General features: G+C 58.7%; 1 protein-coding gene across 2 annotated transcripts in view; it reads right to left on the bottom strand.

Annotated features, from left to right (window-relative positions):
• TBC1D21 (TBC1 domain family member 21) overlaps positions 1–15,497 on the bottom strand; it is a 71,778-nt gene extending 56,281 nt beyond the window's left edge. The window contains exons 1-7 of one of the 2 annotated variants that reach the window (XM_075897576.1): positions 15,480–15,497; positions 12,511–12,695; positions 11,726–11,833; positions 10,579–10,682; positions 10,048–10,142; positions 2,940–3,050; positions 884–984 (exon numbers count right to left, since the gene is read on the bottom strand). In XM_075897576.1, coding sequence (XP_075753691.1) covers positions 884–984; positions 2,940–3,050; positions 10,048–10,142; positions 10,579–10,682; positions 11,726–11,833; positions 12,511–12,621 — 630 coding nt within the window. In that variant the 5' untranslated portion in view covers positions 12,622–12,695; positions 15,480–15,497. Of the gene's footprint in view, positions 1–883; positions 985–2,939; positions 3,051–10,047; positions 10,143–10,578; positions 10,683–11,725; positions 11,834–12,510; positions 13,229–15,479 lie in introns of those variants that run through there. The other variant, XM_075897577.1, reaches the window with a different exon arrangement.
• Positions 15,498–15,891: the final 394 nt, after the last annotated feature.

Below are 15,891 nucleotides of genomic sequence, written 5' to 3'. Positions count from 1 at the left end.
GGCTGGCCAGGGCGTGGGCTACCGAAGTCTGTGGGAAAGAAGCCCAGCCTGAGCCTTCTGGCCAGTAGTGGAGATTGCTGCACCTCACTCGCTGGTGGCAGCAGTGGGCTCTTGCCAGGGTCCCTCTAATTTCTTCTATCCATGTGCAGAATACATTTTGTTATGCGCATCAAGGCACGTGCAGATGTGCACCACCAGCAGAAATACCTGCTGCCGGCCGTGGGTGCTCTGCTAATCAGCTGGGTGGCACCTGAATCTCTCCTGGGCCGCCCAAGCCCACAGCTTACAGGGAGCATTGGCTGTTCCCCACCGGCCGGCCGGCCCCAGACACGAACGCAGCGCATGCGGCGAGAGCTCAGCACACTCGCAGCCCAATCCCCGCCTGCGCGGTGCACACACACCCGGCCTGCTCTGTCAGGTTGGGGGGACTCTGTGTGAAGCAGCCAGCAGCCCGGGCGCGAGGCCCTGACAGGCCTGGGGGGACGTCAAGGTGAGGACACCGGCTTCCTGGGTGTTCAGTGGCGGCTTCCCTAGGGCGGTTTTTTCCAACCTACCAACCCCAGGGCCTCTTGGCTTCCATCCTGCTCAGTCTGGCCTTTGGGGCTCTTAGGAGCAGGGACCTGCTCCGACCCACACGGATGTTTTGCCAGTCGCTGCGATGTTCCCCCCAGCAGCTGGGCAGGCCCTGTGGGGCTGGCGCCATCTCCCCGTCAGCGCGACTTGGCAGGATGGGGCTCCGCTCACATCACTGTCGTCCAGGGGCGGGCGGGCGGGCCTGCAAACCCGGGGGCAGACTAGCCCTGTTCTGCCACGGCTGGGAGTGGGGGTCAGGCCAGGCTGATCAGCCCACGGCCCAGCAAGCCCTGCAAACCCTCCGACCTACTGTTCTCTGGAGGAAGAACTGAAACATCCAGTAGACCTCATGCTCCTTCTCCACCAGCAGTTGGAACAGCAGCAGCATCTCGTGGAAGCCCTGCTGGTACCCTGCCAGGGGAGAGGACACACAGACGCACGGCCATGCAGACAGACAGACCCTGCAGCCGCCAGACACACGTCCCGGGGGCGAGGCTAGCAAGGCGAGGGCCAGTCACTCACCCAGACTCTGACGTGAGGGAGGGGCCACAAACTCCAGAAATGAAACCCCGGCATGGGGGGGGGGCGGTCCCAGGGCCTAACCCCCCGGCCCGTGGAGGGGTCACTGGGACCGCGGTGGAGATCAAAGTCCTTTATTTATCCCTGGCTTGGGCAGCACCATTGTAACCCCTCCCCTCGTCCACCACTGGGCCGCAGCTCTGCCTGGGGGGGTCACTGCCAGAGGGGCAGGGAGCAGGGTTCCAGCGGGCAGCCCCCTGGTACGCAACACACAGCCCCCAGCAGCCTGGCAGATGGGTTCCTGTTCTACGGTCCCTGCGCATCGCCGTGGGGTCTGTGTGGAGACCTGGCAGAGAATTACATGGCAGGGCGTGTCACCAGCTGGTGGAGGGGAGTCTGGGAGGAGGGATTCTGGCCAGTCTTAAGTAGGAAAATGGAAATTCCCTTTCACCATGCCCAAGGCCCTATTTACCCACTGCCCCCCCACTGCCTCCCCGCCACCCACTGCCCATGACCCCCCACTGCCTCCCCGCCACCCACTGCCCATGACCCCCCACTGCCTCCCTGCCACCCACTGCCCATGACCCCCCACTGCCTCCCCGCCACCCACTGCCCATGACCCCCCACTGCCTCCCTGCCACCCACTGCCCATGACCCCCCACTGCTCTCTGCACCCACTGCCCATGACCCCCCACTGCCTCCCTGCCACCCACTGCCCATGACCCCCCACTGCCTCCCCGCCACCCACTGCCCATGACCCCCCACTGCCTCCCTGCCACCCACTGCCCATGACCCCCCACTGCCTCCCTGCCACCCACTGCCCATGACCCCCCACTGCCTCCCTGCCACCCACTGCCCATGACCCCCTACTGCCTCCCTGCCACCCACTGCCCATGACCCCCCACTGCCTCCCCGCCACCCACTGCCCATGACCCCCCACTGCCTCCCCACCACCCACTGCCCATGACCCCCCACTGCCTCCCCGCCACCCACTGCCCATGACCCCCCACTGCCTCCCCGCCACCCACTGCCCATGACCCCCCACTGCCTCCCTGCCACCCACTGCCCATGACCCCCCACTGCCTCCCTGCCACCCACTGCCCATGACCCCCCACTGCTCCCTGCACCCACTGCCCATGACCCCCCACTGCTCCCTGCACCCACTGCCCATGACCCCCCACTGCCTCCCCGCCACCCACTGCCCATGACCCCCCACTGCCTCCCCGCCACCCACTGCCCATGACCCCCCACTGCCTCCCTGCCACCCATTGCCCATGACCCCCCACTGCTCCCTGCACCCACTGCTGGGCCAGTCACCACCTCCAGGTCCACATGGCGTGTCTCCCTGCCCGGCCGCACACCCCTTGCTTGTCCTGCACCTCACTCGGCTGGAAGTACCAAGACCCCCCCTTGCAGAAAGGAGCCTGGGCAGGTGATGGTATTTTCCAGAGAGAACGCAGGACACCCCCAGTTGCTCACCCGAGGGCCCCGTCCTGGGAGCCCCGCCGGGCAGGGGGTGCTCAATCTCCCCAGTGGCAGTTGCCTGGTTGCTGGAGCCCCCAGTGGGGGTCCCACATACTGGAATTGGGAATGCTGCTGCCTCCCCCAGCCGTGCCTCCCTGTGGGGGCTGGCCTAGCCGCTTGCCCCCAATCCCACTCCCCCAGGACGGCCATTTTCCCATTTGCGCCCGCCCACTGAGCAAGTCAGCGAGAGCACACGGGCCAAGTGCCCACCTCTGGGAAACCAGGCGGGCCAGCAGGGCCCGGGCCCAAACTCACCACGAGCCTCAGCCACACAGCAAGGTGCCTTTGCCCAGGCCCCGGTGTGCTGCTGCCCCCGCACTCACCAGCCTCCGTGTTGCACACGTAGGTTAGCAGCAGGATCTTCTCCAGCTGCTTCTTGTCCACCATGGAGTTGCCTTGTGCATCTCGGATGTGCAGCCTCTGCAGGTCAGAGCCTGCGGGGAGAAATGGCTGTGTCCGTACTTCCCTAGACTACCTACGGGACACCCGCAAAATTACGTGGAATCAAGCCAGGTCAATGGCAACCAATCAGAACCATGCAAACGTTCAATCCCCGTGGAAAAGAAATACTGCATAGCTGGAGTCCAGGAGCCCATAGAGGAGGTGCTAGCTTCCTCTTTGAGAAGCCATGGACGTCGGGAGAGATCCCAGAGGACTGGAAAAGGGCAAATCCAGAGCCCACCTATGAAAAGGGAAATAAGAACAACCCAGGAAACTACAGACCAGTCAGTTTAACTTCTGTGCCAGGGAAGATAACGGAGCAGGTAATTAAGGAATTCATCTGCAAACATCTGGGAGATAATATGGTGATAGGGAACAGCCAGCATGGATTTGGAAAGAACAGATCACGTCAAACCAATCTGATAGCTTTCATTGATAGGATAACGAGTCCTGTGGACAAAGGGAGAAGCGGTGAATGTGGAATACCTAGACTTTAGTAAGGCATTTGATACAGTCTTGTGACCTTTTTATCAGTAAACTAGGGAATACACCTTAGATGGGGCTACGATAAGGTGGGTGCATAACTAGATGGATAACCGATTTCAGAGAGCAGTTATTAACAGTTCACAATCCTGCTGGAAGGGCAGAAAAAGTGAGGTTCTGCACAGGTCTGTTTTGGGACCGGCTCTGTTCAATATCTTCATCAACAGTTTGGATGATGGCAAAGGTAATATGCTTATAAAATCTGTGGAGGATCTGAAGCCAGGAGGGTTGTAAGTGCTTTGGAGGATGGGTCAGAATTCACAATGATCTGACAAACTGGAGAAATTGTCAGAGGTAAATAGGAGGAAGTTTAATAAGAACAAATGCCAAGTACTCCACTCAGGGAGGAACAGCCTATTTCACACAGAGGGTACGTCTACACTACAACGTTAATTCGAACTAACTTAGTTCGAATTAGTTAATTTGAACTAAGCTAATTCGAACTAACGCGTCTAGAACTAAAAACTAGTTCGAATTAGCGTTTTGCTAATTCGAACTAGCAAGTCCACATTGAGTGGACCCTGAACAGGGCTTAAGGATGGCCGGAAGCAGTGCCGGCAGGGCATCAGAGGAGGACTTAGAGCGTGGAGATGCTGTCTCAGGCTAGCCGAGGGCTGCGCTTAAAGGGTCCCGACCCCCACCCCGGACACACAGTTCTAAGGGGTGCCCTGCTTGCAAAGCAGTCCTGGCTTGGATTGCCTGGAGTACCCACACTGGGCACATCACACCACTCGGCCATCAGCCCGGCTGCACTTGCCGCAGGCTGCCATCTGGGGAGAGGGGACAATCGGGGGGCTGCAGGAGAGCTTCCACCCCCAGAAGCCCGCAGAGCCAGCCCAGTCCTCCCCATCGGGGGCTCCTACCCCGTTCCTCCCTCACCTCCTTCCACTTACCCTTCCCTAGCCCCCCTTCTTATTGATGTACAAAATAAAGATAATGTTTCTTCCAACATTGACTCTGTCTTTATTGAACAAAACTGGGGGAGACTGGGAAAAGGAGGTGGGAGAGGGGAAGAGAAAGGCTGGGAGAGGGGAGGGCAACTAACATGATCAGGGGTTGGGAACAGGTCCCAGATGAAGAGAGGCTACAGAGACTGGGACTGTTCATCTTAGAAAAGAGGAGATGGAGCGGGGACAGGATAGAGGTCTCTAAAAGCAGGGGTTGGGTGGAGAGGGTGCATTCATAAAAGTTCTTCCTGAGTTCCCATAAAGAAGGACTAGAGGACACCAAAGGAAAGGAATGGGTAGCAGGCTTGAAACTAGTAAGAGAAAGTTGTTGTTGTTGACAAAGCAAATAGTTAACCTGTGGAACTCCTTGCTGCAGGAGGCCATGAAGGCTACAACTAGAACAGAGTTGAAAGGGAAGTGAGATCAAGTCATGGACGTTGGGTCCATGGAGTGGTATTAGCCAGGGGGTAGGAGTGGTGTCCCTGCCCAAAGTTTGTGGAAGGCTGGAGAGGGATGGGCCGAGACAAATGGCTTGGTCACTGTCTTCGGTCCATCCCCTCCAGGGTCCCTAGGGTTGGCCGCTGTCCGCAGACAGGCTACTGGGCTAGATGGACCTTTGGTCTGACCCAGGACGGCCATTGTAAGCTCAGGGCTCAGGGTCGGGGGTCTCAGTGGACCCCCTTGATTTTCATGCACACCTGCTCCTGGGTGGCCAGGCTGGCAGCTCTCCTGCCCTAGACGGCCACTTTCCTGTGCCTAGTGCGGAGATCGTGGACGAGGTCCACGATGTCTGCACTAGCCCAGGAAGGTGCCCGCCTCTTGCCGTCCAGGGCAAGCTCCCGGGAGCCGCCAGCCTGGTCCCGGGAAGAGGGGGTGGGCTGGGGGACATCGGGTGGGTGGCTCTGTGCTGTGCCAGGTGCAGGGTCTGCTGGCTGGGTGCTTGCAGGCTTGCACCTGGCATGGGCACCGTAGCCAGCCCGTGCCCCTTTAAGGGGTCCGGGGCCGGGAGGGGGGCATAGAGTTTCCCTGGTGTTGGCCAGAGTGGCCACCAGGGAAACCTGGGGAGAGCTAGCCTCCCACTAGTTCGAATTAAGGGGCTATACACCCCTTAATTCGAACTAGTAAGTTCGAACTAGGCTTAATCCTCGTAAAATGAGGTTTTCCTAGTTCGAACTAAGCGCTCCGCTAGTTCGATTCAAATTCGAACTAGCGGAGCGCTAGTGTAGCGGCTATGAATGTTAGTTCGAACTAACGTCCGTTAGTTCGAACTAACATTGTAGTGTAGACATACCCAGAGAGAATGGGAAGCAACTGTTTAGGAAGGAGCCCTGCAGAAAGGGACCTGGGGTCATAGTGGATCACAAGCTAAATATGAGTCAACAGTGTGACACTGTTGCAAACAAAGATAATTCTGGGCTGCATTAATGTTAGTGCTGTGAGCAAGACATGAGAAGTCATTCTTCCGCTCTACTCTGCGCTGATTAGGCCTCAGTTGGAGGATTGTGTCCAGTTCTGGGCACCACATTTCAAGAAAGATGTGGAGAAATTGGAGATGGTAGAGAGAAGAGCAACAAGAATGTTGAAAGGTCCAGAGAACATGAGCTATGAGGGAAGACTGAAAGAACTGGGTTTGTTTAGTTTGGAAAAGAGAAGATTGAGGGGGAACATGCTAGCCGTTTTCAAGTATTTAAAATGGTGTCATACGGAGGAGGGAAAAAAATTGTTTTCCTTGGCCTCTGAGGATAGAACAAGAAGAAATGGGCTTAAACTGCAGCAAGGGAGGTTTAGGTTGGACATTTGGAAAAACTTCCTAACTGTTAGGGTGGTTAAACACTGGAATAAATTGCCTCGGGAGGTTGTGGGATCTCCATTCCTGGAGATATTAAGAGCAGGTGACAAGGCTGTTCCCCACTCTGGCATGACAAATGCAGACTTGGGGGCCCACAAAAGCACCCCGAAACCTTATCTTTCCAGGCTTTGGTACAGAAACTTCCCTCCCAAAATCCTAATACCCGGATTTTGGAGAATAAAAAAACCGCTGCCACCACTCAAGTATTTATAAGAAAACCAGGGAAGAAATCACTTGGGAAATCTCATCCCTAAGGTAAAACCAGGACAGAAAAATGAACCAATACCACTTAATTAGAAAAAGAAAGCAAACTTTTATTATCAAAACAAAATTACTGTTGCAAGCATAATGACTAGATGGAAAAGAACCACCAATTAATCTAGATACTCAGGGGAACCCTCTTGACTCAGGACTTAGTTACAAAAGAGGGGAAAAAAACACTTTTAACAGCTCAGACATCAATTCCAAATTCCCAAACCATAAAACAAATAAAACCTGACAGGTTAACTTGCCCTACTTACATATTGTGAAAAGACTTTTCTTGGAGACACGAACCAATATCAGGTTAAAAAAAAAAGAAGCAAACTTTTATTATCAAAACAAAATTACTGTTGCAAGCATAGTGACTATATGGAAAAGAGCCACCAATTAATCTAGATACTCAGGGGGACCGCCTGGGCTCAGGACTTTAAGTACAAAAGGAAAATACTTTTAAAGGGAAAAGAAAAAAAATACATTTTGAACAGCTCAGACATCAATTCCACATTCCCAAACCAGAAAACAATAACACCTGATGGATTATCTAGACTTTGCCCTACTTACGCATATCAAAAGTCTATTCTTGGGAGAGAGACAGGCCTTCCCATCTCCCTGTTATGTGGAAGAAAACGCTCTGACTCAGACAAAGGAGGGAAAAGTTAAAAATTCCTTTGTCCCAGTTTGAAATCCCTACCTGCATTGCTATTGGCTGACCAGATACCTGGCTAGGTTAACCCCTTAACCACCAGGCTGCTGGTCAGCTCTCCTAGTTGTGACAGCAGGTTGGACAGACACCTGCCAGGGATGGTGCTGGGTCCTGCCGTGAGGGCAGGGACTGGACTCGATGCCTCTCGAGGTCCCTTCCAGCTCTAGTGCTCTGTGATTCCGTGATTCTGTGGATGGCGATAGCAGCTGGTGCTAAGCTACACTTGCTCACAACTCCTCCCACGGCAGGTGTTCTGTGTTCCTGTGTCCATGTCCCGCATGCGGCATTCCTGGCTGTGGGCTTTGGCTGGGTGAACGTGGCCCGAGTGCTATGGGAGTGTGGAGACACAACATCCTTCACCAAGCTGAGCAAGGAGCAGGGCTGGAACGTGGCGGGGGCGGGGCACACTCCCAAGTGTCACAGGCAGCCGCAGCCACGCTTTAAACTGACACTGGCCACGGCAGGCGCTCGCGGAGCGATCCATGCAAGGCGCCTGCCTGCGGGGGAGCTAACAGCTGAGTGCACGGCCTGGCTCACACTGGCATGTTTGGCGCTGTCACTCGCTGCGCTCGGAGGGGTGCATGCGCAGGTTCTGTCCCGGCGCTGGAGAGAGCCTGAGCCTGAGCTTAGGACAACAGCTGGTGTGACTAGTGAGGTGCGTTCCCCTTTGCATCGAGCCAAGACGTCCTTTCCCTGCACTCACAGTCCTGGTGACAAAACCACCTTCTGCGAGGAGCAGGGCAGTTGTCACTGCTTGGCTGTCACACTGGGAGTCCCGCCGTCCTGGCCGTGGCACCGCCAGTACGTTCCTTGGTGACTTGGAGAGGGTCCCGACCGAGCCCACAGGCACTGCGAGCATCACGCGGGAAGGGTTAGAAGTTAGAGCGAGTCAGAGAATCGGTCTGAGACCCCCAGGATGGCCCTAAAGAAAGTCAAGTGCAAACTCCTTCCCTCGGAGGGAAGAGAAACGCACAACTGCACGATGGGGAATAACTGCCCGGTGGAGGGAATGAAAAGGGAATGGTGCATAACACATGGGATGAGAGTCGGTGTGTGGTGCACTTGTGAAAAAGGCGAGGCTCACTTTGGGGGCACTAGCAGGAGCATTGCACACAAGACCTGGAGGAACCATCCGAAGCCGTTCCACCCTGGGGAATCTCGGCTCAGTGTGCTCTAGGAAAGCTGTGGAGGAACTGGAGAGAAGAGCCCTTGTGAAAGGCTGGACCTCTGGCCTGGGAGGGGAGGTTAAAGGAACCAGGCCTGGTTAATCTTGGGAAAGGAAGGCTGCAGGCAAAGCCAATGAATGGTGCGGAAGCAAGCGCGTTACAGGCTGTGCTAGAGCGGGCGGGAATCCCTGGTTCCCAGCATCCACTGCAGGGAGGACAAGAGCTAATGGGCCTCGTCTGCAGGCAGGAGACTCCGGAGTCTGAGGAAAGGGCCCCTGCTCCGCAGGGCAGTTCAGCTCTGGCAGCTGCAGAATCCCGGCCGTTGGGGGCTGCTGAGGGCAGGTGGACACTCGGTTCTGCACAGAACAGCTGCTCACGGGGCTGTCCCTGCATTTCTAGGGCCCTGCGCTGGTCCTCGGGCTCATCACCAGCTGTTGCTAAAGAACCCACCCAGCCCTGCCGAGCGGCTCCAGCTCCCTCCTGCCTCCGCGGGGCTGGCTCGTGCGGGTGGCCAGCTAGCGCAGCAGGGCCCGTGCAGCATGGTTTAACACACCCTGTGCAGCACACCTGGCTATGGAGCGCTACAAGCAACGGCCCCGGGGCTTTCCAGACTCCTCTCTCGGGCTTTGTCTCTGTGTAACTGCCTCCCCCACCCACGTGGGCCAGCTCCGAGACGCTGCCGGGTCAGGCACTGCTGTGGCTTCCACGTGCTCACGCAATAAATCCTGCGGTTCAGGACTAGAAGAATGTCACAAAGTGGGACCGCAGGGCGGGGCTTAAGTGAGCAGTGGGGGCAATTCCTTGCGTTGGAATCTGGCCAGGACACCAGGGTAGCACTCCTGCTCTTCCCAATAGCATCATGGGCTCGTTAAAGACTGGCCGTGATCAGGACCGTGGGCTTCCACCTGCTGTGAAGGGCAGAGCTTCTAGCAGTACAGTGCCTCTCAAACAGTGCAAGGGCAGACGTTCGAGCCAAGCACAGGGCACATTTACACAGCAGGGCAAAAGCCAAAATAAGCTACACAACTTGAGCTCCGTCCATTGCTTAATTCGGCTTTTGGCGCTGTCTACACAGAGCCTGCTTCCTCTGACTCCCCTTACTCCTCCTCCCGTGAGGGTTACGGGAGCCGGAGGAAGACGTCCTCCCATTGAGTTATTGTGCCATTGTCGAAACAGCTGCTTGTGGTGTGGATACGGATTAGGTTGTTTCGGAATCACGTCAGTGATTGTGACAACACGGCTGGGTAGACATACCCAGAAGGAACAAGGCTACCAGTGACTCGCAGCAATCACATGGGTAGATCCCACCCAAGCTAAGCAGAGGTGGGAGAGTGCAACCGAACAGGCGGTGTCCGTAGGTGTGGGACGGGCAAACACCCCTCAGTGCTTGAGTGTTGGAGCCAAACCTCCAACGCCGGAGCTTAGCGAGAGCCCCAGGCAAGGGCTAGCGCCCTGCGAATCACACCGAGTCATCTGTCTGCCGCCCCTGGAAAAACCCCGCTCAGGCCCGCGACGACTTACTGATGAAGCTGCAGACCTGCGGGAAGCCCCGGTGCTCCGTCTCCAGCAGCGGCTGGATCTTGTCATACATGTTGCACAAGGCCTCGTAACTCTTCCTGAAAGAAGGCGGGAGGGGGCTGAGAACATGCTGCAGGAATGGAGCCTGGTGCCAGACTCTCCAGCTCAGTAGCCAGTGCACCAGAGGGCCACGCCCCGCTCGAGCAGTTTACACCTCCACAGCCCTATGCTGCCAACCCGCCCCTGGCGCCGCTAGCACCTCCCACTCTTCCGCTAAGGCCCCCGGCAGCCCCTCCCTCCCCGGGCTCCCAGAACTCTCCCTCTGCCCACCCATGCAGCCTGGAGCGTCTCCCTGGGGTGCCCTTGTGACGTGCACTGGGACTCGCTGCTTCACTCCCCGTCTCACAGCTCCAGATGCTTGGCGGGGTGCCTAGGTGCTGCCGTAATCGTCACCATCAGCTCCGTGTCTTCAGGGATGCCCGGGAAACCACCAGCCGCCCTGCTCTGTGGTGGCGCCTGCTCTCGGGGACCTACCTCCTCATACTCTCCGTCGTCAGCCTCTCGTCCTGCGAGCTCCGCCAGGAGTAGTAGCCCGTGAGGAACTTCCATGCCTCTGGCCTCACTGCGAGGTCCAGACCCTGCAAGGGGGGTCATGAGTACAAAAGGCAGCTGGGCGCCCACTTCCCAGGGAATTCACTCGGGCCTCAAGCCTCTGAACGCTTCCTTAGTCCTCGTGTCTTGGCATTGAGAGGGGCAGGCAGCTCCGCGCACAGGCCAGACCCGGGCGAGTGGCCATGGGGCACTACTCCCGGAACCTCACACGCTCCTTGGCTTTACTCCCTGTGCTTTTGCCAGCCACGCGGAAATGCCAGAGGAAGGACTGCCATTCCCAGGGGCTCGCCGGGCCCAGCCACAGCTCCAGCGCCCCGGGAGTGAGCTGAGTCCCACAAAGTGCAGACAGGAGACCCGGGGCAGGCAGCTGAGGCCCGCGGAGTCGTGCCGGGGAGGGCAGGTGTGCGGGGCCGAGCGCTGAGGGCTGAGCACTAAGATTCCTCGCTCCCGGGACATTTCGCGGCTCTCTGAAAAGGTGCCGACTTGCCTGGAGTCAGCTCAGCATCCCCGGCTGCTTGCAGGCCAATTCCCAAAGCACCAGTTCTTGTGGCAGAAATCGGGCCACAGGGGTCCCTCTGTGAGCAACCCCTGGCTGCAAGAGCCAAGAGGGGGCTGGCCGGCTGGGTTTGGGAGGGCAGGGGTGCCAGCGGGCCCGGCGTTCCTGCGCTTTCCTGGGAACGCAGGCAAATTACTGTTTTATCCAGGGAGGCCTCCCGCCCACACCTGAGAGGCTCAGTGGCATTTCAGATAGTCCCAGCCACCTGGGGTCCGAGGCCAGCGGCAGACACCGACCCCTCGGATGGGCCTTAGCACCTGCTGGACTTTGGCTACATTCCTCCTGGGGCGGCTCCCACGTGCTCTGCTGTGCCAGCATGGGGCATGGGGGAGGGGCACTGAACTGGCGGACGGGTCCAGCCTCGCCCCAGTGGCCTAAGGCTGTGGGAGGGTCCAGGAGCCTTGAGGCCACCTTCATGCCCCGCCTGGGTGCGCCTTGGCGGCAACCGGAGCCCCTGCCCCACTCAGCCTGGCCCCCCCGCTGACCGTCCCGTCCCCCGCAGACCCGGCTCACCCTGTCCAGGATGTTGGCTGAAATAAAGTCCCAAGATTTCACAAGGTGGCCGCTCTCGTCAAAATACCCATCCCACTCGGCCGTGTCGATCGGCACCTTCCTCATGCCCTGGGGACAGAAGGAGAGCTCAGAATTCACGCCCAGTGCCAGTCCGGGAGCCCCAGGGGCCATCTGGCCTTAACGAGCTCGGGACGCCAGGGGGATCTCGGCTCCAGATGCCTCCCGCTGTGGCTGTTACACCTCCGGGAAAACTCCCGCAGTGGTGCCCAGCCCCCTGGCCAGGCTCCCTTAATCCTCCCTTCCGCGCTCGATGCAGCTGGAGAGCTGGTGTCCTGCGTGTCCCGGCCAAAACTGCTGTGTGCCGACTCCGGGCCGTCCCGCGCGCGCCAGGGCACTGCACTGTGGCAGCAGGGAAGGTGCCTGTCCAGCTCTTCTCACCAAGAGTTTGTAAAGTGCTGGGCCCGCCCTCCGGACGAGAGCCTGGCACCCGCTGCAGCTCTCCTGCTTTGAGCTCGGGAGGGCCCTGCTCCAGCGCCTTGGCTTTCCCCAGGTTACGTGGGTCCCTCTAGAGGTCACGTCCCAGGGCCTCCCCTCGAGCAGCGTTGCGGCCTCTATTTTCAGGCCAGGGAGCCGGCGGGAGGCGAGTCCCAGGGCCTAGGCAAGAGCAAAGCGAGCAGCGGTGGGGCTCAGGCCGAGGCCTCTTGCCTCCTTGCTCCCGCTGCCTTGCGGCCAAAGGGACTCTCCATCGCTCCCCGGCTGTGGGACGGAGAGGGGCGCGCACTCACCAGCAAGGAGGAGAGAGACGATTTGATCAGAGAAACGCTGGCGTGCGGGGCGCTGGCTTCCAGAGCTCGCTCCGCCTGCCCTGGGGAGTCCTCGGCAGAAGCAGCCGCCATGCGAACGCAGCCACCGGTCTTCGCCCACGTGCGTCCTGCCCTGCCCCTCCAGGAGCCCTGCAGAGTGGCGCCTCCTGTGTGCGGAGCAGACACGCTCTGAGCTCCTGGCCCATGTCATAGAGCAGTGGGGCCGCTCGTCACAAAGGCGCGCTCGGGTCGCCAGCGAGGACATTCTAGAACGGCCCATCTCTGGCCACGGCCTCCGATCACTCCCCGGCCCAGGCCCGGTGGGGCTAACGGTGCCACCCTCCCCGGGCTGCGAGGGCCTGTTCCCAACGGACCGGGCCGCTCCGATGCAGTGACGGGCTCTGCAGCACAATTGCTCGGCTGGGGTTTCACACACACTCCGGCTCCTGGTGCAATTAAAAGCAAACCTGAATCAACCGGCAATGTAGACGGAAAAAGGCGGAGTCTCTCCACGCTCACCCGGCAAAACTCACCCCAGGGGACGGAACAGAGCCCCCTGCAGCGGCTTTACCTGAGCCAGGCCACCCAGGGAGTCCCAGGCCCCCATCTGCCCTGGGCGGGGTGCCCGGGAGGAGCCCTGACCATCCCCCCACCCTCCGAGTGCTGCCCTGGGCCGGTGGAGAGTCTGGGCTCCCCAAAGTGCAGCTCTGGCTCCTGGGCTGGCTGGGGGCACGTGGCCCACCTGGGGAGGCGGAGGGCTTTGGGCTTGTTTAGCCAGGTGGGGAGGGAAGAGTGGAACTGGAGAAAGCAAGTCAGGTTTGAAGAGGGACCTACACCGGGGTGACACCCAGGAAAGCAGAGACAGCCCGGCCAAGCGCGCACCCCTTCTTACTCATGACCGCAAGGGGCAGGGCAGTCCCTAGTGGTGCACCAGGCCTGGGGCTGCTTCCCTGCCCCAGACCCCACCAGGGTCTTGGTGCGGCAAATGGTGGAGAACTAGAGCGGGGGAGGGGATGTTGGTATAGAATTACTTTCCACCTAGAAATGACGGATGCCCCTGACCAACCACACGGTGAATTCGTGTCAAATTCTCCAAGGTAATTTGGCTGGAAACTTTCCCCACAACAAACAACCCAACAAACACACGTTTCATTTTCACGTTTTCAAAGCAAAACATGTTAATTTTCCAGTGTGAAATGACTTCTCATCTCACATTTGATTTCAATATTATTTTGAAGGTAAAGAATCCATTGGAAACAAAACGTTTAATTTTGACTCCACGTGACTTTTTCCAACTCCTTTGGTTTGATTCGGTGAATTCACTCCCCTGTCGCTAGTTTGGCCAGCCAGTCAAAACGCTGCGTATTCCACCTCTACCGAGAGTCCCGGGTCTACGCCTCCACGAGAGATAACGACACTGGCTGGTCTTAAATTGGTTTTGAAACTGATGGAATTAACCCTGCCCAAGCTCACGTGCGGATAGTCTGGTTTTTGGATTGAGAGCGGCTTTTATTTGGGGTGAACTTAAATCTGCTTCCAACTGACTTCCACAAAATAAAGAAACCCAGACTCCAAGCAAACGCCCAGAGGTTTGCCGCAGTTGAACTATACTGGTCTAGACTGAAGGCTTAGTTCTACCGCGGCTTCTTTCCCATGTCAACAAGCGCCCAGTCCTGTGTATTTGTAATCTGACCTGTGTGCATGCGAACATGCAGGAACGCTGCTAGCCAAGCGGTTGCACTGGCAGTGTCCTTTACTGGAGGCCGATTCTTGCCTGTCTAGCACTGAAGAGGAATGGAAGGGTTATGTCCAGGGGATCTGGCCCCAGCGCAGCTGCACCTGAAAGCTAAATCGACGTTCTCTGCGCAGGCGGCTGCTGCAGGTTTCCTGGCTGCGGCGTATGCACGGGAAGCAAGTTCTTTAACCATGTAACGTGCTGTAGCCGCCGCAGCAGCAGGAGTGGGGGAGTCCACGCTCGCGAGCCGCCTGATTGTCAGTCCTTGGAGGCAAAACTCCTTTCACCTTTCACAGGCTCTGGCAGCCTTGTCACCCGCGGTTCTGGCAAGTGGCTACTGCAAACTGTGTGAAGTGTAAAAATTACAGCCCGGGGCGCGGTCACTGTAACGTAGTGAGGGAGGGGGCTGACTGTCTTGTAACCTGGTGTCCCCACCTGGCTGTGCTGTGGGGTGTGATTCCCACTGACTCACCCCACATGTGGCTTGGCCCAGACCCCTAAGTACCAGCCTGAGCAGAGAACAAGGCTCTTCCCAGAGGCAGAGACAAAGGGAGGGAGGCAGGGCCTGGGAGCTGGGCAGACTGGGCGGAGGGAAGCATGAAGGGAGCAGACTAAGTCCAGGACAGGGGGGCTCAGGGGCCTGTGAACCCCTCCCCCCAGAGGACTACGGCTCTGCCGTGGAGCCTGCACCGTGCTGTGTCCCTGCGCAGCGATAACCCTTCTGTTCTACAGCCCGGCGGAGAGTCCTCTCTGGCTGCGGGTGAGGGTGCAGGGCCGGGGGCTCCCCGCCGCGCCGTCAGTCCCAGGCAGGCACGGCCCTCTCCCAGTCCCCACGCTTCCCTCCAGCCAGCACGAGTGTCCGCAAGGCCCCGCGGGCCCGGCTGCTGCTCGAATGCAGCGCAGAGCCAGGCTGCTGCTCAGTCACCCGCTGCTCGGGCTCTGGCCTCTCCTCGCTGCGCACCCGGAGCATGACGCGGTCAGGTCGTTTTTCACAGGCGCTCGGCTCCTAAAGCACCGGCAGCAACGATTGACCAGCCCCCGCACGCCTCTCGCTGCCGCCGCTGCCGCACAGTTGCAGGTTCCAAGGCCGGGCGGGGCCAGCTGATAAAACTGAGCATCTTCCCCGGGAACACAGCCCATCTGGATCACAGAGCGGCTAGGGAGGGGAAACCCCCCCCCCCCCCCCGGAAGTTGTTCCAACAGTTAATTAACTCACCGTTAAAAATTTTTCCCCATTTCCAGGCTGCCCTGGTCTCAGGTCAGCGGCCAGACTCTGCACCGTGTTGGACTGTTCTGGCGAGGCCAAAGGGCCCGGAGCGGGTCATGTCCCCCTCCCCTCTCTCTGAGCAGCAAAGGGAGCGGAGCTCTTTGATCTGTCACTGCCAGGCAGGCGCGGGCTCTTCTCTGGAGCGATGCCGCTGGAACCAGAGCCAGCTCGCTGGCAGCGGCCGCCCCAGGGCAAAATCCACAAGGGTAAAATCGGCTCCGCTCCTGGTCCCGATTCTCCTGCCAATGCTCCCAGGGCCACGTCCTTCCCTTTGGCCACAGCGTGGCACTGGGCGCTTCGCGGGAGCCTGCCTCTCCCACTCCAGGGCCCCAACCGGGGCTCCGGGCTAGTCTAGGGCCAA

The sequence above is a fragment of the Pelodiscus sinensis genome, chromosome 14 (assembly GCF_049634645.1).
Source record: "Pelodiscus sinensis isolate JC-2024 chromosome 14, ASM4963464v1, whole genome shotgun sequence".
Classification (NCBI taxonomy): Eukaryota; Metazoa; Chordata; order Testudines; family Trionychidae; genus Pelodiscus; species Pelodiscus sinensis.
The sequence above is the reverse complement of the archived record's forward strand: the minus strand, read 5'-3'. Positions and strand labels throughout refer to the sequence as shown.